The 21,376-nt window shown below is 37.5% G+C and overlaps 1 protein-coding gene across 2 annotated transcripts; it reads right to left on the reverse strand.

Moving 5' to 3' along the window:
* Window positions 1-437: 437 nt before the first annotated feature.
* Window positions 438-16,801, reverse strand: LOC105059110 (pumilio homolog 1). 2 transcript variants are annotated; one of them, XM_010942325.4, is made up of 11 exons: window positions 16,459-16,801; window positions 15,675-16,344; window positions 11,411-12,281; window positions 10,734-11,319; window positions 10,495-10,636; window positions 10,302-10,409; window positions 7,447-7,659; window positions 7,242-7,352; window positions 2,997-3,191; window positions 966-1,140; window positions 438-854 (listed from the first exon to the last, which is right to left on the reverse strand). In XM_010942325.4, the coding sequence occupies exons 2-11, from the start codon at window positions 16,332-16,334 to the stop codon at window positions 820-822; spliced, it is 3,096 nt and encodes a 1,031-aa protein (XP_010940627.1). In that variant the 5' UTR covers window positions 16,335-16,344; window positions 16,459-16,801; the 3' UTR covers window positions 438-819. The 2 variants fall into 2 exon arrangements, with proteins under 2 accessions (XP_010940627.1, XP_073106179.1); XM_073250078.1 differs by having other exon boundaries at window positions 15,675-16,801.
* Window positions 16,802-21,376: the final 4,575 nt, after the last annotated feature.

Here is a 21,376-nt window from a genome sequence, read left to right on the forward strand (position 1 = left end):
AAGTGAATAGTGAAAAGTGCAATTTTGAGACCGAGTATTCGGTGGTGGGATGGTCAACCCAGAAAAACAATCAACAAAAACGATTTGCTTTTACCTAATTTAACAAAGCAAAAATCGAGAAGAAAATTATTTTGCAAAATAACCCATGAGAAACTTGCAAATTGACGTTCATCTTTCACAAGAATATCCGACAGAACCTCATGTAAGCAGTGGAATTTTTGTGAACTGTAACATGCATGAAACCACTGCACCATTCCATAACCGACCGGTCTGGACCAGTGACCCAAGGACGGTCATGCAAAGATTAACCTCCAGAATCACCAACGAAATAGAACAAAATACAAATCATGAAAACAAAGTCGGCAATGGACCAGTGAACAATCGGTGGTCATGCAAGGATTAACCTCCTGAATCACCAACGAACAAAACACAAATCATGAAAACAAATATCTTCCAAGATGCAGGTATCACCTCAATAAAACAGCACCCTGCACCTCATGATAGTTCCATTAGACATTGTTATCTTTACACAACTTCATGAATCAAAGGCAAACATCTACAGTGCCTCTGCTCTCCATTTCCTAACCTAAATATCTTTTCTACCGGTATTGCTGTTGCCTTGGCCATATCTTGGATACAGGCGCCAATATACATACAGAGAACAAACAAAATTCTTATTTAAACAAGCCTATCATTTATTTACACTACGGCCACACATGATTAACTTACCCATTTATGCTGACGAGAAAGACTAAGTAGCTGGTAAAGCTAGCCTTATTATCTGTACAAAAATTTCATTGCTTTCACTCCTGCAGTTTCTCATGAAGAACGTGAAGAGATCCCAATGCGCCTCTCTGCAGAGCAAAGCATGTGCTTCAGTTAAAACAGTAGCAATTGGCATTATCAGTTACAAAAGACCATGCAGAATTGAGAGAACAGTCCAAAATATTTAGGCAGCAAGTTACCTCCGGTGGCAATAAGCTTCTCAACACGGGCGACAATGTGTTTCCCATATGTGTATCTCTTCAAGGCGTTCAAGTGAACCTTAATGCGTGAAAGGATCAGTTCACGGTTTTGATCATCACAGGTCTCAAGAACCTTCTGTACAACATAGTTACCAAACTGATCTTTCATCATCACCTGCCAAGTCATTTCAGTTACTCAGATTTATCAGTTGGAGGTTGAAAATTGTGACAATTAGCATGAAAAACACTAGTATGCTGCTGAGAAGGCCAGCTTACATGAAAAAGAATTATGATGTTTTTGTTGTTATCATACCATAACAAAAGATATGTGATAAACAAGCAAACTCTCAGTTGCTAGAATAGAGGCAAAATTTCACTGACGGACTGTTTGGGAACAGCCCGACCTGACCCTGCAGGAAACTGTGGGCTGAGAGATTTCCAAACCCGCAGCCCAGATCCTGCAGGATAGAATTAAAAATAAAAAGATCTCTTGAGGTCTTTTTTAATCCAGCGATGCTCGGGTCCTCAACCCCAATAAAAAAAAAAATCCCCCGGTCTCTCTCCCCCCAGCATCTCTGCAGGAATGCCCTAACAGGCATAAAGATAATTTAATGACCCCATTTGCCTGATCTAGTTTCTTGTTCTCAGCCAAAGCATGCATGTTGCTACTAAATTAAGCCACTAACATGCAGTTTGTAGCAGATTAAGTCTGTTTTTAGGACAAAAGGTGAATATGCAGTCAATTGTATTATGAATGAAATAACCATCTAGAGTTTCAAGTGAAACTGAATTAGACTCAATATTTTCATGTTCTCCAATTGCTTGATCATAACAAAGTAGCAATTTTACAAGCTTACATAAGCATTTTGATTAGAACAGGTTTATTGTTTAAAATTATTAGAATAAACAGGTTTGCAACAAGTTTTCATTGTCTATATTTTGAAGTGGTAAACCACAGGCTTTATGGAACTGTAAATCAGCTTATTCTAACAGGGATCCACACAAATGTTAACGGTCTTGTTGTATTGGTGCTGAAACACTTGAGATTAAAGCCACAACCAACCAATAGACATATATACAACTTCTTTAGCCACAGGAGCAAGTCTTTCAATTATGCAATTGAATGCAACTAAATGGAGCTTTTATTGCAGGGGCATGAATAAAAATTCAATGTAACTTCTCCCTTTGCCATCAACAAACATGTTATGCAAAGTGAGATATCTTTATAACGACAATTAGTTAGGTTGCAGCCAAAGCTTAAACATCCTATATTTTTCAAGGTTTCTTGTCTATGTAAATTGTTACAAGGGTGCTAATATTTCAGTAAATGATTTGCACGTGGAGCTTTGAAATTTTAACCCCATACTTCACTGCTATGAATCCTGGGTTGACGTGCTTTAGGTTTTTTCCCATCTTTCAGTCAAGTGCAAGGTCCAATGGTATTGAGCAATCATCAGCTAACTCTATGCAAGTCAAGGTTAGCATGTTCGCCGCCTAGTTGCATCAGCATGAGCCCAGCGAGATTGTGTACACGGGTTGTGCTTTAGGTTTTCAATATCATCCAACCAGAAAGTAAAATGTATGGTCTAATGGTGTAGATTACATTGCTTAATTACTAGGCAAGACAAGCAAAGGTTTAAGCATTGTAGAATTGTTCTGCAAATAATAGTCATAACTTACCATAACATGGTATGTTAAGTACCATGGACTTAATTTGAAAACAAACACAAGGCTGTAGGAGGCATATTTAGGAAACTTAAAATTGTGCAAACTCGTACTAGGGCCATGCATAAATGTGATGTCCCAAGATACAGGGTTCTATGGGGTGGATGAGTCAAAGATACAAGTTCTGCCGCTGCAAAATACTCTAAACCAGTCTTCTGACACCAACCAACCTTCAAATATTCAGCTTAAAGCACAACTATAAAATAATATATTTCTTAAGGATGAAAAAGAAGCACCCAGGTGTTGTTTTAAAAATTGACAATCTATATCATTCCAAATGAAAAAAAAAAAAAGGGTAGAAGTTACCTGTAACGGTTCATTTTCATCAGTTGGACCAATCATCTCATTTATTAGGAGTTGTCGTTCCTCGGGACTACCATATGCCAAGCACTTTTCAACCACATTTGAAGCAAATTTCTGCTGGCTCATCTTTACTATCTGCCCAGTAAGCTGGCTAATTATAGCAGAACGTTCTTCAGGTTTACCATGCTGCAGAACATGCTAATAAAACGAAGCAGGAAAAGCAAGTCAATTGACCACTAGAAATGAACATTATCTAAATGCAATAACCCTGATGGTTATACATAGATTGCCAGGAATCAGATATACAGACATGGCAAGCATGAAAACAAGAAAAGCTTGAGCATAACATGCTGATAATCCCACACAAAGATTTACAAGCACTTGTAGGAAAAAAATCAAACTGAAAAAGATACTACCATCATGGGAAGAACCATGAGTAAGCAATCAAATCTTGTGAATCAAATATTTTAAAAAACTGTGTGCGAGCGAGAGAGAGAGAGAGACCAAAATACCATGCACCTCAGACTATAAACAATAACAAACATTCACGAATAACATCCAACTCAGTAGCAACAAAAGGTTATAATTGGTTCTGAAGTTCTCATTTCATAGTTGATTCTATTTTATATGTACTTTTTTTTAAGTCAAAAGTGTTTACACCAGGACATGTTTAAGAAGCAACCAAAAGAATACACCATGAACATGGAAAATAATGAATGAAGAAAGGCAGCCAGATTCAGGATGGTAAGAGGCAAAAGAAATTGTTGCACAGAAAGAGAAGTACCAACCAGCAAACTGATCAATTGGTACAATAAGAATGTTTTGGATCTAAATCCTTGCAGCAGATACTTGTAACAAAAATAACAATCTACTGAATAAAACCTGCTCACGAAAATAAGTTATACTAAAAAAAAAAAAGAGAGAGAGATGGATTTGGCCCCATTTACGTCAACAGGGATAATTTTTGCAGCTCAAAATGAACAAGAACCAGCCTTGTTAAGTTAGATGTACAATTATAGAGTCCTGGACAAGAGAAACTGTCAAGATGTATTGAATTGTACCTGGCTTTAACTTATAACTCATCTCAATCCAAAATATATCTTAGTTAACAGTGTTCCATAAACCTAAGATTGCAATAAAAGAAGCAAATTGCTAACTTATTTCAGAAATGCAAGAACAGGAATTCAGATGTCTTTGCAGGTTTGAGAGCAATATTTAACCATCCAAGGAAAATATGAACCTTCCCACATTGAGCAGCCCTTATCTTAACTAAAACCTGAATCTCAGTGAATGGTTGTGAAAAAGAAGAGTTCCCATTGTAGATTGTATTCATGCCTGGGCAGACCGATATAATTAATCTTTTATTTAAGATAGTTGTGGTCATAAAACCAAAATAAGAATTGGGCCAAAAATCCTGCTGGAATCGGGCCTGGTGGTCCATCTAACTTGCATTTTCTAAGAGCCTATCCAAACCCAGCCTAGGTCTAGCCTTTGGGCTGTGAGAAGGGGAAAAAAGACTTATGGATGTCTTTTTTTACTTCCCTCAAGATTTAGGCTGGGTAAAGTTTGGTTGATATAGGGCCTTGTTTAAATGGATGGCCCAATTCATGAATCCTACAGGGATTTCAGCCCCAATCCTATAGCAATAGCCAAATAGGCCTCAGTAGTTCCACTATTAGTCCAAAACTTCGGTCTAGTCAAATGCTGGCATATTATTTTTGTGATTGAGCATATTGTTAAAATTAAATCATGTGCTAGAATCACTTGTAAAAGAATGTAAATACTAAGCATCATCTTGATAATCCCCAATTAACACATGTAATTAATTCAAATGGTATATCTAGCACTTACATAATATAGATTAACCTAATATTATTCACAAAAATGATATATTGAATAGCTAATGTAGATAGAGTGAGTGCTGACATGGTTCAACAAGGCTTGTTACTCATGGTTGTGCTAGTTACACATACATCTTCATGTGCAAATGCTGGTAAATAACACTCCTCATTTACTTCTCGTATCTCTTTTCTAATTCCCCTGCCACCCTTCAGCTTCTGCAAACATGACTTCTAATTATATGGTTCTTAACCAAAAGATTTTGCTTCAAAGAAGCAGTCATGACACTCTGGAGCATGGATTAGTCCTGCTTTCTGATACATCTAGTAAACTCTTGAAGATGGATAATTTAAGTAGATGACGAGGGAGAACATGTGAAAACTACTAAAATTGAACTGCCAGCAATGATAACATAGAAAGGAAGCTAGTTTCATTAGAATGATGCTAGTTTCATTAGGACGACAATGATCTAATCACTGATGGGGTGAAATCAATATATACTAAGCCCTATGAAGGATTAAAGTTAATCATACTTCAACAAAAGCAGCAAGGATTGTACAACTTATAACTAGCATAACTATTATTATGGTCCTAGTCAGCATTTACCAAACTATCCTAAACCAGATGGTTCAGAGCAGGGTTTCCTGTACCGGTACCGATGGCCGGATCGGCCGGCCGGCGGTACGATACGGCACGCCTCCGTTCCGTTCCGAACTGACGAAAGAAACCGGAAAAGAAAAAGAGAGAAAGAGAGAGAAATAGAGAGAGAGAGAGAGGGAAGGAGAAAGAAAAAGAGGGAGGGGAATCCGTCGGAGGGTCTCCGGCGAACAACCGTGGCCGTTGGGCGGCGGAACGGCCTCCCGCGGCTCCGCGCAGGGAACAGGGGCGATCCGCCCCTGTTTCTCGAATTTTTTTTTTTAAAAAGCTTTTTCAAAATGAAGTCGGCAAGTGGTTTGCCAACTTAATTAAGTGAAGTCGGCAAACCACTTGCCGACTTCATTTTGAAAAAGCTTTTTAAAAAAAAAAATCCGAGAAACAGGGGCGATCCGCCCCTGTTCCCCGCGAGGAGCCGCGGGAGGCCGTTCTGCCGCCCGACGGCCATGGCTGCCCTCCGGCGGCCCCTCTGGCGGATCCCCTTCCTTCTTTTTCTTCCTTCCTCCCTCTCTATTTCTCTCTCTTCCTCTCTTTTTCTTTCCGGCAACGGCATGTACCGTTTTGCATGCCGGAACCGTCTCGGTTCCCCGCCGGGACGGTTCGGCAAGCTTCGTACCGGGCGGTTCGGCCCGGTATGGCAAACCCTGGTTCAGAGCGTGTTAAACCGTACTGACAGCCCACTGATATGGTTCGGGGGTAAAATTTGGAACACCAACAGGAGGGGGAAGGAAAAAGAGGAAGGGAAGGAAAGGGAGAGGAAAAGAAATCCCTTTGGAGGCCGCCAAAGGGCTACTGCACCCATGGGAGGGTTAGTAAGGAGGAGGAAGGGAGAAGGAAGAGAAGGGGGGGAGAGAGAGAGATGGGAGGGAAGGAGAGGAAGATAGAGTGGAGGATTTTTTTCTGGATATCGGGTGAAGTTGGCAACGGCATTGCCAACTTCACTTGGGTTCTTTTATTTTACCGACAAACAGTGAAGCTGGCAAATCTATTGCCAACTTCAGTATAAGTCAGCAAAAAAATTTATAATCATGATTGAAATAGGGGCGACTGCCTTTATTTCGATCGACAGAAGGTGGGGAGGAGAAATCGGACCTCCGCGACCCTCGGGTGGCCACCATCGACCTCCTTGCCCTTGCCCCCTTCCCCCCACATTTCCTCTCTCGATTCGGAGTTCTTTGCTCCTCTAGAGGCCTCCGCGCCCCTCCAACGACTACCACCAGCATCTCCACCGTCTCTCTCCCTCTCTCTTCCCCTCTTCGATTCTCAGTCTCCCTCGATTTCTTTACCATGTCGGTTCAAGCCCAATATAGAATGGTATATTGACGTACCGAACTGTACCACCGGACAACCGACATGGGGTCTAGTACCAGCACGGCGAACCTTACTCCCAGTCATATGTCTCCTGATTGTATAACTGCAATAAAATTATCAGCATTTTGACAAGGCAGCATGATGAACTTGGCTATTGCATTCAATATGTCAACTCCTACAAGGAGGAATGGTATGACCAAGTTCACCAAGCTATCTCAGATAAAGTAATCTCCACATCAAAGCAACATCATAAAGAACATGTGATCTATACAAAATTCATAAATAAAAGGGATGAACTAATATTGCTATGACAATCTCACTGCAAGGCGTGAAGCTAAAAACAACAAAGCCAATATAACCTTTAATTAAAAGAAATGTTCCCATAACAGAATGCAGAGAAACAGTAAGACAAACATATCAAGCCACAAGGGAGAAAACCCCTACTTGAATCACATAATTCCCATATTGGTCTTGTGCTAAAGAACACACAGATTGCAGGATCTCATCCATCATAATGCTTTGTGTTTTTGGATCATCACAGTACTCCAAGACCCTCTGCCAGGATTTAAACATCCATTAAAGAGCAAAATCATTGGAGGAAAATAAATGAATGAAGGGTTTTTATGGCCTAGAGAAGAAATTTTCTCACCTGAATTACCCGACAACCATATGGATGGCACGAGAGTGTGACAACATGTCCATAGAATGACGATATAATAAACTGGATCCTTTCTTGAGGAACACATTCAATACATTTCTGGATTACATGGTTACCATTCTGATCACGAACACATTTCATGATTGATCCATCAAGTTCTAACACCATTTGAGTCTGCTGATCTACATCAACAACTTCTAATGCCTGCAGAAAAGAAAACAATTGAGCTTTCTCAAGGTAATACCAGATGTCTCAGAATCCACCTTTGATTTTACAGCATGTTTTAGCAGGAAATAGTAGATAATGAAAATGAAATAGTATTTCATGACACAAGAAAGTAATCCTTAATCCTTTTTTACACAATATCACATAATTCAGAGCTATGACAAGAAGTAGAACATTCAACTACCAACATTGAAAACATATATTTAAAAAAAAAAAATATGAACATCAATATAACAGACATGTTTCACAGCTTAGTCGTCTAAGAAAAAGTTTAGTGTTGAAAAATATAAATTTTATTAGGGCAGCAGGGCACATAAATTCTTAGAAAACACTCCATGCTAGGGGCAAATTAACACATGCACGCGTGCATTGAAAAACCAATACCTAGGTGCCTACCACCTTTGAAAAGTTAAGACAAGCAAGAAGCAAAAGCATTAGATGGACAGCTGGTCAACCATTCTTATAATTCATAGATTCCATTTGGCATTACTGTAGGTAGTAGAGCTTTGGTTAGTCGAGCTTTCACTAGTAGAGCTTTTTAATAACAAGTTGTTTATTATTTGGTAACTACATTTCTGAAGTTTTGTGGAACTTTAGCATCGGTTTGATAACCAAACTAAAAAAGTGCTTTTAGCATCAGAAAATGATAATAAAGGATATTGCATAATTTTTTAAACTAACTATTTATATTATCAAAAACTATTATTATAAAGAATCTTTAATTTATAAATTATTTATTTCAACATTTGATGTAAATAATATCATAGATAATAATTTTAAAATTTATTATAGAAATATAATAATATTTCATAATGTTATTCCATAATGATATTATTATAGAATAATAAAATGATATCATTATAGAATAATAAAATGAAATTATTATTTTAGTATATAATAAAAATATGATATTATAATACCATTATAGTATAATGATAAAAATATGATTATGATGATGATAATATAATATTATTATAATATCATATAGTATAATATAACTTTATAATAATGTTATTGTTATATTATATTATATTATATTGTACAATCGAAACTATTATCAAGTATGCTAACTTATAAATTATCTTTAAATTGTTTTTTTAAAAAAATCTCATTGCCGGGATTCGAACTCAATCTCCCATCTGACAAAGCGCAACTTTCTGATGCATCTCAAGTAGAACTTTTGGCCAAAAACTCCAAATTGAAGCTTTTCTCCAATATGCCTTTTTTAGCTTTTGAAGGAGCTAGAAAGTTGTTTTAGAATTTTTATCAAACACCTCAAAATCACCCAAAAAGGCTTTTCACCCTCCAAGAAGCACTTTTTGGCCCTCTAAAAGCAATGCCAAATGAAGCTATAAGGGCATAGAAATAGGTGCCATAGACATAACCATAAGTCACTGTTTCCATAAGCTCTTAGTCAACAATTAACTAACTGAAGATGTCAGAGATCAATATAAACCATTACACTACCTCTTTTTTACATATCCCTTTTTTTATTTTTTGTATTTTTCTTTTCAAAGCACAATTATTTTATTTCCATAGACTGCCAATGCTTCTAATGTAACATAGCTGAAAATAGGCAGGAACCAAAGATGTTAGGAGACCATCCTTTTGCAGCACTGAACGTGGTTCCAGGTACTTGAGATGTTGTCTGTAGAGGTACATTGGACTTCATCTTGCTTGATCAGGACCCTAGCTGTTATCAGAGCCAAAATACTAATAAGGAAAATCTTATGGGCAAGTATTGTTATCATTATGGTATTACTTTTCATATTATCACTTCTAATCAATTATACTTGGTTGCTTTACATGCAACACCACTCAATAGTTTGTGTCAAAAACTTGGATTGTACCAATAGAAAATATGAGAAGCAATATTCATGATTATGTAAGAAAAATAGCAACAAAGAAGGCTTGTTAGAAGGTATTGAATACGTGGCCTCTTCCTGTGAAGGAACCTCCAAGACAAAGGATAAGTGAATCTTCAAAACTGTTACATGGAAAATATCAATCTAAATGCTGTTTAAGTAGAAAGGTACTGGTGCAGGACTTTATTCAGTCTGTCTGGCACTTCACGTAGTTGTGGTCAATTCCTAAACTGTGATTCCGGCCTTCATTTGAATTCTGTTGTCCTATTACTAGTGGGTTTGGAAAATTAATAAGTTCTCAGATGGCAACATCTTAGTTCTATGAAGGGATAGAGTTATAATGGTGAAATCCATGACAAGCAAACATCTCAAGATTTAACTAACTGAAACACCATCCCTGGCACCATACACACTATTACTTACAATTTTATTATTAAAATATTTATACAAGAATAGAAATAATAATTATATTAAGACAAAAAGTTGATAAATAACTGAAAGTGGACGCTATTGAAGGGCGTGCTCAGCAACAAGCGATAAGAATCATAAGATAGCTTTAGCTATGACAATCAAACCTAATTATACAAACAAATTGCAGTTATCATGTGAAGTGCAACAGATGACACAGATACTATCTAAGCCACATGGAACATCAAACAGATTGGAAGATCACAAAGAAATACATCTGTTGGAATATCCTTTTTAACATTTAAGAAAGCAATGAATTTCATAGCAGAACAAGGATAACGACCCAACCTTCTGAATTACTCTACAGCCATACATTTGAAGACTGAGAGGCAAAACATGACCCTTAAGTTGACTTGCTAGCTGCTTTCTCTGGATTTCAGTACCATGCTCAAAGAACTGCCAATACAACAATGATACAAAAGTTCAGAATATTTAAAAATATAATTTATGGAGTTAACTTGGAAACATGAAGAAAACATACTTTCTGTATAACATAATTTCCAAAAACGTCGGTCATCAAAACACGAGCTTGAGGAAGTATCTCAGGAAAGATTTTATTCTTCTCTTCAGCTGAGGCAGTTTCAAGTTTCTGTTGAATAAAACGACTTCCATACTGATCCGCACTGCATAAGGAGAAAGATAGTAATCAGCTATGCCCTCATAATCACCTTCACTGGCACGTAAAATAAGAAAATATATATGGGAACAACAAAAAGGTACCTGAATTCAACTACATGACCTACAATATCTGAAAGTTCAAAAGACCTAGTTTTGTTGTTTTTGAATTCTTCCAACAATGATGATGCATAATTCTCTTCCACAACGCCATTGTCTGGATTTCGTGATCCCATGGATCCTGCAGCAGCACTTCTCATTAAGGAAGGGGCACGTGACAGCCGCTCAATTTTCCTCACAGGATTCCCAGAACCCAAAGGAGAAAGAAAAGAGCTAGATAGGGGGCTTGCCAGATATGGCATGCCAAGATTAATAGCATGACCACCATAGAAGTCATTATTTAAGCCACCATATTTTCCTAGGAAGGGCATGCCATACTGCAATTTCTGTTCTGCAAGCAATGCTCCAAAATATGCCTTTTGATAGTCCGGCAAATCCGTATGTGAAGTACTAGGATAATTCCCGCCTAAAGAAGGCTCCAATCTTGCAGCAGAATGCATGGCAGTATCAGAAGTGCTTTGCAAATACTGTGTATATAGCGGCTCCATAGTTGGTAACGGGAAACCAGATCCCCCATGGTTTCCTTTTATATTCAAATATGGTCCTTCTGCAGCTCCTGCTACTGCTGCACCTGCAAAAGTATAGCACATGCCCAGGTATTAGGGTCGAAGAAGCAGCACAAGCTAAATTTTTATTGAGTTGGAGGAAAGAAGAGAGGCTACCTGCTTTAGGATGACCATTCAATATTGTTGGTGGTCCATACTCGTCAGAATAACTCTTTGAATTGGATCCAATGAAGTCAACATTTAGAATATCAGAGTTCTGAAATGGATGATTAGATCCTGTTGAACTGGTTGAACCCACTGAAGCTACTTTCTTATAAATATTTGGATATGGTGATTGCTCTGGCAAGTTGATTTGCCTATCTGAAGTTAATTTAGGTGAATTCAGATCAGTTAAACTACTATTTTTCTTGGAAAGATCATTGTATGGCAAAGAAGGATGAGACAGAGGTTTTAGTGAATCTGCCTCAGACTTATTTGCGACTTTCTGCTTCAGATATTGCCTGTGATCATTGCGCATATTGAATAGCAATTGAGATTGATCAGAAAATTCTTTATGCAGCCGTCCCTGTACATGACTTTCTCCATCAGTTAATTTATTCCTGGATAGGCTCAAACTAGACATAGCAGCTGCCCAATCACCAGAATCAGACAAATAAGAGGAGACACCACCTAAGCCATTTGATCCAACTACCATCTTTTTATCACTATTACTAATCCTCACTCCCACAGGAGGAAGGATGGGGCTTGGGGCCCTCCGCATTAATTGAGGATCAGGTGTTGTACTTCTAGGCACAGCAGAACCAACAGTGGATGCAAAGGAATGAGAAAGTGATGAACCAAGGCTTTGGACCCTAACAAGACCAGAGGAAGTTGCTCCAGATTGCCAGCCATCAATTGTGTCCAATCCATTATGAAGCTGTGTTAGTTGTGAATCAGAAACTACCACTGGATCAACATTGTCAAGAACATTACGACTAACTGGGCATGAAATATGTGAAGACACATAAGCAGGGCGGCCATGTTCCTCCTGCATTAAAACAATTTTCATACGATCAATGATATAGAAAATCATACCATCAATGACAAAGTTCAGTAGAGAACTACAAGTGTTACCAAGCCAACAGGAACAAAACCATGGAAAATCACACTCTGAACCAGGTAACATGCAAGAAATAAAACTAAATAAAACAAAAATAAAAAGCAATAAGTTAATCTGCAGGGTTATGGAACCAAATTGGTCATATGGACATTTCTTTATCAATATACACGGTACAGTGATGCTTGAGTCAAAGACAAGCATAAACAAAAGCTTACATTTTTAGCATGTTAGGAACAAAATACTGTCTTCAGATTGAAATGCAGAAAGAGAGGGAATGGATCAGAGATATTCTTAATGGAACAAGAGAACTGAGACAGCTTTCATTTCACAGGATTCGGCTTTTGATGGACAAAGGAAAAAAAACATGGACAAAAGAGAAAAGAGAGGAGGGAAGAGAAGAAGGGGGAAGAGATTGTTGCAGAACAGCCACAAATTCCAGTAATAATGACTTGCCAACAGAGCTATAGTGCAAGCCTGAGCCTTACGTATTTGTGCACACTTTTATGAAAGTATTTGTACTATAAGGTCTTATTTCCTCAACCCTGAGGCAAAGTAGCCATTATATACACAAAACCATATATCAGGAAAAAAAAGTTATAATTTGGTTAACTAGCTTTTTTAATTATAAAGAAAAAATTACATCTTTGGCAACGAGTATTGTGGTATACCTTTGCACAAAATTGCACAAATTATTATGCAACTTAGTAACTGAAATGGTTATTGGAAGTGGTGATCAGAGTCATCAGACAAAAATCAGTATGTGACCACAATACCCAACACCAACTTGGCTTCATACTAGCAAGATACATCTTGAAGTCGGTTTTCTAATTAGACAACCAATAAATACATATGGTGTGAATAATACATATATGGCTTCTATTGTCTTGAAGTAAGCACATTATAGGCTATGAAGAGAAGTAACTAGTGCAGAGACCAGGCAAAGATGTACAGCCCAGAGTGTAATATAATTTTGAGGGCAAAGACCAGACACACATATTAGAAGTATTTGCGACAACAGAATTGAATAATAAATTGCAAGGAGCCTGCAGTAGTAGCTATCTCTAAGCTCTTCCTCTCAAAATTTATCATGAATGAAGTAGAATTTGGTATTCAAGAAGTCTCATGGAAGATACTCTTTGCTGATGAATCGTGTTACCTGGACATACTAGATTTTGTTTTTACATGTCGGACACTTGGGACACTTCACAACACTAAATACTATCAAATCATGATGTCATCATCATTATATTTCTACTTTTGGCAGTTCTACATGAAACTAATTAAATCTAAAATAACAATTAGCAACCATTTTGTTAAATTTTATGAACTTAAGCAACATAAGTAAGCTCATTATTCATTTTATCCATACATCTAACACATTAATATAGATACACATACATATACAAGACACGCAACTCACTGAATCCAGTTTTTAAAAGATTCCTGTGTTGGATTCTTCTGGACACTTGACATCCATGTCACGTGTCCAAGCCAACAATTCTGATGATATTGTCAGATACTATACTGTTTTAGCCTTTTTTTGGAGTAATTATTTGTCAATCAGATAGAAGAAAATAATAAAAAATAAGATAAAGAAGATTTTGATTTGCCCTTGTTGGGCATGATGTCTTTGATGTTGTCCCTAGAGTATATAGACTTCTTGAGGGGAACCAGAAACACTTCATTCCTATAGAATTAAGATACATCTTCAGCCAGTTGCAGACCAATAGCACTTATAAATTAAGAAAATTTATAATGGAAGAGAGAAAATACACCTACTTTAGGGTCTGTCTCAGGCGGAACTCTACAGAGAGGAGTATCAGAAGATTGATGTGCTACTTCCCATGAGAGAACCAATTTATTTGGGAAAGGATGAGTTCCCATTGACAAGAAATCTGTACCATCTTGGGGAAAATAACAATTGACTAAGATGCTTCATAGGAAATATAAGCAGAGAAAGAAGAAATCTTGCACAGACACAACCACCATGGAAATAGAACCCACGGCCAATACCTCATAAACTTCTCATAAAACAAAGTGAATTTTGGACCCTGGCTTTGGAATTCCATTTTTCGCTGGTCAAAGGACAAAAAGCATTTTGTAACTTAAAAAGAAACTTTAAATAAAAAAGGTTAAAAAGATTTACGAGACAATCTGTTAACTGTTATAACAGAAATAGGGTTCAACACAAGAATGGAATTACAAACGAAAGCTTTGGGGAGAATAAGGGAATAAAATCAATAGAACATAAATAGAGTATATAGAAAAAAAGCAGGCCCAAGAAAATGGCAACCAAGGGATACCCTAGAGGACTTTTCTCATTATCTTGAATCTATCGTACAAACGACTAAAGAGATAGATGCAATCATGACTAAGAGAATTAGACACCGTAGACGAGATGAAAAGAATTTCTAAAATGGTGTTACCAATGCCTGTTGCTGAGACAGATAATTATCCGAGACAGTATACCAGAACAGATCTGAAGCAAGAAGCAAAAGAGACAAAAGAGAAGGCTGCCATGCAACTTTACATGAGCAACATAAAACATATGCTCCCTATGGCCTCATCCACATGCCAGGGTCTCTTTACATATCAAAAATCCATTCTAAAATATGCCTGAATCTCATTCAACATAGTTTCAATCAAAGAAACCAAAATATAGTATTAATTTCAATACCACAAGATATAATTGATTAGCCAATCTTTCAAAATCTAATCTTGGTTCATTGGAACCAAACAAACCCATACCCAAAACTCCTATTAAGAGAAAAAATAGAACCCCTAAGTGTTAATACTCTTCAGTGTGTATCTAATATCAATAAGGTAACATTTACCAAACCAATTGAGTTTTAGGCTCCGCATATGACAAATAAAAGAGTTTAAATCTCTATGGCAATTGTAATATTCACAACAGAAAATCTTAATTCTATTTTTCTTTTGTGAAAAGTTAATGGTAGGAGGAAAAATACTATCCTTAATAATAAGAACCCAGAATAAAGAAATTCTTATTCTACATACCGCAGCAGCTAGTTTTAACTAATATTGAGTAGTTTAGTACATTAATTAATGAGAATCATTCATCTCAAAAAATTTTCAGTACATGCTAATGTCGATTCTGATTATCCTTATCTAATTAGAACACTTGCAATACAGATCATGCAACCAGTCAACAATCAAGCCGGCAGTGAAATTATTTTCCCCAACTATATGATGACCTATCATTAAGTTCAGATGCAGCTATATATAACTGGCAAAGCACATATATAACAAAATGCGATATAATGCTTCTGGTAAATGAAGAAGAGGGGAAGAAAAAAGAACCTGCAAGACATCTGCAAAGCTCTTTCGCCTTCTGCCTAAACCGACTTCGGGCAACCCAATAAGCCCGTCAGTGCCCCGCTCGAGCCACTCCGCTGACTGCTGCTGGGACAGATCCCGCTGGACCCCTCCACTTGACTCGACCATCTCTTGTTCCCTGTCAAGCATTGGGAGTCCTGGCTGCAACGAGAAGAGAGAGGTGCCGCTCCCATCACCATCCCCCGATTCTTTCCTCCTCCGATCTCCAATCCCTCCAAAAGAACCAGCACGGAACCTCTGTGCCGCACGCCAGTCCTCCTTCGATACCATGGGAGGAGGAAGCCTGGGATTCAAATTCTCGTTGGAAAAATAGTAGGATAAATAGGCAGGATGCAACCTCATCTCCTCCTCAGACAACACATCTCCCCCATCCTGGCCATCAAAGCGGCCGGGCTCGTCAAGTCCGGCATGCCCAAACAAGCTCCCAAAAGCGGTTCTTGATCCCTCTACAGTCGGGGGAGCGCTGCCACTCCGGAACATATGGAGCTCATCCCGCTCTAGATCGAAGGCAGCTCTTCCCGGCTGCTGCTCCCGAAGCAAAGCCTCGAGATCCTTCTCAAAATCGTCGAAATTCCCATTCGCTAGGGTTACTGGCTCCATCTTGAAAGAGCTCCCCGTGGCCATCCTCAAAACCCTAATTTGCCCAAATCCAGAATAAAGATCCTACCTTTCTAAAACAGAACCACAAGACGAACGAAAACCTAAAAATCTTGAAACAAATATAGGATCAGAGGCTCATAGCTCGCACCTTTAATCAAGTCCCCCATCTAACGGAACGGATATGGCACCTAATAACGCCTTCTTTGGTTTGGATAGATAGAACCTTTATGATTGACAACGGAAGAAAAATCAAGAAAACCGGGGTTCTCCTTAATGCACCGAAGATTCGAGCTGAGACAAGGATGAAATCAAGAAACAAAAGAATCTAAAAATCTAAACATTTTCGATCACGGATCGCCGCGAGAGAGAGAGGGAGGGAGAGAGAGCGGATCTAGAAACCAAAGCGATCGGAGGCGGCTTTGAGACAAGCAGGGAGATAGAGGCGAACGTGGTGGCGCAAAGAAGAGAGAGCTTGGAGAAAAAACAGCTCGTGGACGAACCAATGATCGCATTGAATAGAGGAAGCTTTGATCCGTTGGATCGGCTTTGGAGGGCTTGAGATGATCGGTGGCGTTACGTTCCCGGCTCGTCCGGCTTTATACGGCTCGGGACGTGCACTCCTGATGGACTCACAGCCGTCCGCTAACTTCCCGGAATAAATCTACGCCGTGCATTCACGTGATCCAGGCCTGTCCGCGAGGCGGTCCAGTTGGTCCCCCCTCCAAGCACGTCCGGGACGCCGGATTGGCGGTTCGGTCTGAACCAATGAAGATTGAAGCGGGCCGAAAGAGCGATACGGGCAGGAGCCCGAAAACCAGTCAACCGCTGGCGGATAAAGCCAGTCCAATATATCGGTTTAGGTTCGGTGACACCATTTTTTATTCATTAAAAAAAAAAAAAAAAAGGTTCGGTGACGCCTGTGTTGCGAGACCGTGAAACAGTCCGCTTTTCTTCATGGTCTGCAGAAGAAGAAATCTTCTAGACTAGCATCCGTATAAACTTTAGGATCAGGGTCGTACTTTTGAGAATGATTCGCAGCATCAATCATTAAATCGCATAATGTCCATTTTAAGAGGCATAAAAAAGATTAAGAAGATTAAGATGCCTTAAAATCTGCACAAATTACGACCCAACAGTCGATGTCGTGAGAAAAAAAAGATCGATGATTCTAAGATATATACATATGACCTCAAACAATTATCTACATCCGCCATCCTTAATTTTATGCATACGCTTGCGAAGCATAAGGAGGCAAAGTATAAGCAACGGTGTGAGGATAACGTGAACAATTTATGCATAAAAACAATTATCCTTAATTTATGCTCGATCGCCTACATTCACTCGTTTGAAACTTTTGTCTCATCCTTTCCTCGTTCAAGAGCTTTGAACTACCACATTCTTTTTGGCATTCTCAGTGGCATGCCTCATGTACGTTTGTGTATGTACTACAGATTCATTTGGAGTACCATAATTCTATCTTCAAGAGCATCGGAAAAAAAAAAAAAAGTGGATATATGCTACGCTAGTAACCCACTTCAGCTACAGAATTTTATGCTTGTTCCAATCACTTTAAATTATCTACCCATTGTTATCAATCAATAAGGAGAGTCTAACCGACGGTGCATGTTTCTTAAATCCTCTGATATTATCTCCGATAATTTTTTTATTAATAAAACCTCGGTGTTTGAGCATGCTCTATCTTACACTCCAATTTAATATTTATTGCAATAGTAATATCACGTCAAACTTATCACAACACAATGAGAATGCTTGCATTTTATCAATTATCGTGTATTTCATCGATTTTCATGATGATATCCTATACTGTCCTATCGATTTTTAATTTTTGATTGGATTGCTATAAGTTTGACGTGATATTACCATTACAACAAATATTTACTCTCGTTGCTAGACTCGTGTGTACCACCACTCTTGGCTCTGGGATGAAGGATTGCCATTTAATATAATATCCAATCTATCCGTAGAATCCCACCGCTGCAAGATGACTTCTGTGATCATCACTCGACGTTTGTGTTAACCATCGAGATACTTGAACACTCTATGGGAGATAATTTTGTTATGAATCCAACCTCTTTGGATTTTTTTTTATGGATAAAAAATTTATCTAAAAATCTATATTTTTGTAGATAAATATTTTTCAAGCAATATTTAGATATATAAATTATTTATTCATATTTTTTTATGCATGAAAAGGTGGCTTTAACATCTATTGCCTATGTTCTTCTGTATTGTTGCCTTTCTAGATAAGTTGCTAAAATTTATTGATATTTTTCATAATATCTTTTACACCTTTTAGGTTCGAAGGAAGTTAATGATTGAGTTATCGAGCATTGAATGATAAATATATTGAAAATGAGAATGAACATTTTAGGAATAAAATTAAATATCTACTTTACTGATTAATGAAGAAATGATTTAGTCACCTCCCAGATGGATAAGATTTTTCTCCATTTCATAGATAAATATCTTTTAAAATGAATAAGTTACTCTCCACAGATAGTATTTATCTATAAAATGGAAGCAAAATCTTATCTACATAGGAGGTGGCTCAATCATTTTTTCATCAGTCAATAAAATCGATATTTAATTTTATTCGTAAAATGTCCTATCTTCATTTTCGGTGTTTCTATCATTCAATAGTTAATAACTCAGCCATCCATTTTCTTCAAATCTAAAAAGTATAAAAGATATCATGAAAAATGTGGATAAATTCTAGCAACTTATTTAGAAAAATAATAATGCAAAAGAACATGGATAACAGATTTCAAAATCACTTTCCTATAAGTAAAAGAATATGGATAAATTATTTTTGTATCTAAATATTATCTGAAAAATATTTATCTAAAAAAATATAAATTTTTATATAAATTTTTTATTCACAAAAGAACAGGCCTAGAAAAAAAAAATAGAAATTAGACTAATTTGGTCTAACAAACTAAATCCAAACTAGTAACTAAAAAACAAATATTTGCTATGATACTAATCCGGGCATTTGGTGGGCAAGAGAGGCATTGGAAGACCTTGCCGCATTAAAATCTTGAAAACAAAGGACCGAGTTCTCCGATATGCCTAAACTATAGGAACATGCAGGAAAATAAACTGCAGCGAAGAAAGAAGAGATTAAAAGACTTTCCTAAGATGTACAAAATTTGGCCGAGCACTCCCACTACATACCACCTAGTCCTTCACATCCTCCACGATTGCTGAAAAGCTTACTCATGGCCTCTCTTAACACAGGATAGCCTTGGTAAGTATACCATCACAAGGCTCAAAGCTCCTTAGTGAGATCTTTTAGGGATGTTCATTTGATTTTTCTCAGTAATTTAGGACTGAGTTTGGTCTTGAGAGGCTTGGGAGTTGGGAATTTATATAGTACTATTGGATAGGCTTTGAGCTGCACATCTTATGTGGGTGGGACTCAGGAAAATAGTGGAAATTCAGGTAGAAACTTGTTAAAAATCGAGCAAAAAGCAACTCAGAAAAGTTTTAGAGCAAATAGGGCTCGGGATTCTTCCAACAACAAATGTGGCACTATTAGAACACAACTAACGCCAGTTAGTGTGACATTGGATGCTACTGACCTTGGGAGGGCCCCAGTCATTACCCTCTAACTCTTTATGGCATCAAGGAATGTACCATCATTGCGGTGCTCATGGTGGTCGGGATCTGCTATCAATAGCTACCGATGGCATCTAAGCTGCCATCTTCTATCAAATCAGTAAGTGTGATGCATGTGGTGGGTAATGAAGCATGTCTAGACCCTTACCCTCAAAAGTACTCTTAAATCCTGGGGCATACACTTCAATATCGTCTAAGATGTTGTCAAATCTGCAACATATCAGCTTACTCGAATATAATCTGGCCTGTGGATCTCTTACCTTGCTTTGTTGCCCCTACTAAAAACATAATATAAATTAAGAATATAATGATAAGTTCCCCCAACAATAAAAAGAAAGAAGAAAAAAGAACTTGCTGACTATTATCAGATAACAAAATATTCAAATAATTCACATTCTACAGCATTGGCTGAAGCTCTTATAAAAATCAGCCCCATGTGAAACTTCTCATGCATTGCACTTCTTTAGTTGATTGAACCCAGATCAAGAAAAAAAAATGTTTCTTTTGAATGGCTACAGAAGAAAAAAAAAGAAAAGTTAGAAAAAAAACAAGAAGCAATCATCCACCTTAGATAACTGTGGCCTCAATGAATAAGCCTTACCCCAACTGGATTGGCTCAAAAAATATTATAAACATGGCCTTGCTTCGAGTCAAACTCATATAATAGTTGAATATTTTACAGAGGTTCAACCTTGATCATTAGATGTAGCAGACTATGGTCCGTTTGGATAATTGGGCTGAAAATTTTATTGAATTTGTAGATCGGGCTCATACAATCAGTAAAAAAATCATAAGTTTACAAACTGGGCTAGGCCTGTATGTATAAATACTTAGGAGCGGTTAGGAGTGGGCCGGCCTGAATCAGTAAGGAGGAAAAAAAGACCTGTTAAGGTAAGGTGCTTCTTGGATCAACCTTCTTGAATAGTTTGCTGGTTTCTATAATCTGATCAAGAAAGAATATTTTCTTGGACTGAATCTTGGGTATCATAATTAAGTAAAGAAATTTATTAATAAGATGCAAGTAAATTGAGTCGCTGACATGACATATAGAGGAATGGAGGCATCTCATATTGTCTGAATCCGAGTTCACATTATGAAATTAACCTCATAAAGCTAGGATCAGGTAAAGTTCTTTTGACTCATTGTGGACGTCAAATTGTGGTATGGATGATATTTCAGAATATAGATTTCAGTCTACATCTTGCTATCTACATAAAGTGATAACATGTCTCTCCACTACATTATATAGATAACCATTTTGTTAAATTCAATTCTCTAGGAAAGGAGAAAGAAGATAAAGAGGGTGCTTCTCAAAGTATCTGACAGAATAATTAACTTGTGGCAATTTGCTTTGAGAAAGAGCACAACATTGTACTTGGTTGCAAAATAAATTTTAGCAGGAATATCTCGTGCTATCAGAAAGATAA

Source organism: Elaeis guineensis, chromosome 16 (genome assembly GCF_000442705.2).
Source record: "Elaeis guineensis isolate ETL-2024a chromosome 16, EG11, whole genome shotgun sequence".
Taxonomy (NCBI): domain Eukaryota; kingdom Viridiplantae; phylum Streptophyta; class Magnoliopsida; order Arecales; family Arecaceae; genus Elaeis; species Elaeis guineensis.

Bases quoted from the DNA above. Each gene is read 5' to 3' on its own strand.
- LOC105059110 (XM_010942325.4), bottom strand. From the start codon at position 16,334: ATGGCCACGGGGAGCTCTTTCAAGATGGAGCCAGTAACCCTAGCGAAT. The intron at 10,410-10,494 runs GTATGTTTTCTT...TTGTATTGGCAG, and splicing joins GAAATTATGTTATACAGAAA to TTCTTTGAGCATGGTACTGA. The intron at 3,192-7,241 runs GTAGGGGTTTTC...TCGTTTTATTAG, and splicing joins ATGGGAATTATGTGATTCAA to CATGTTCTGCAGCATGGTAA.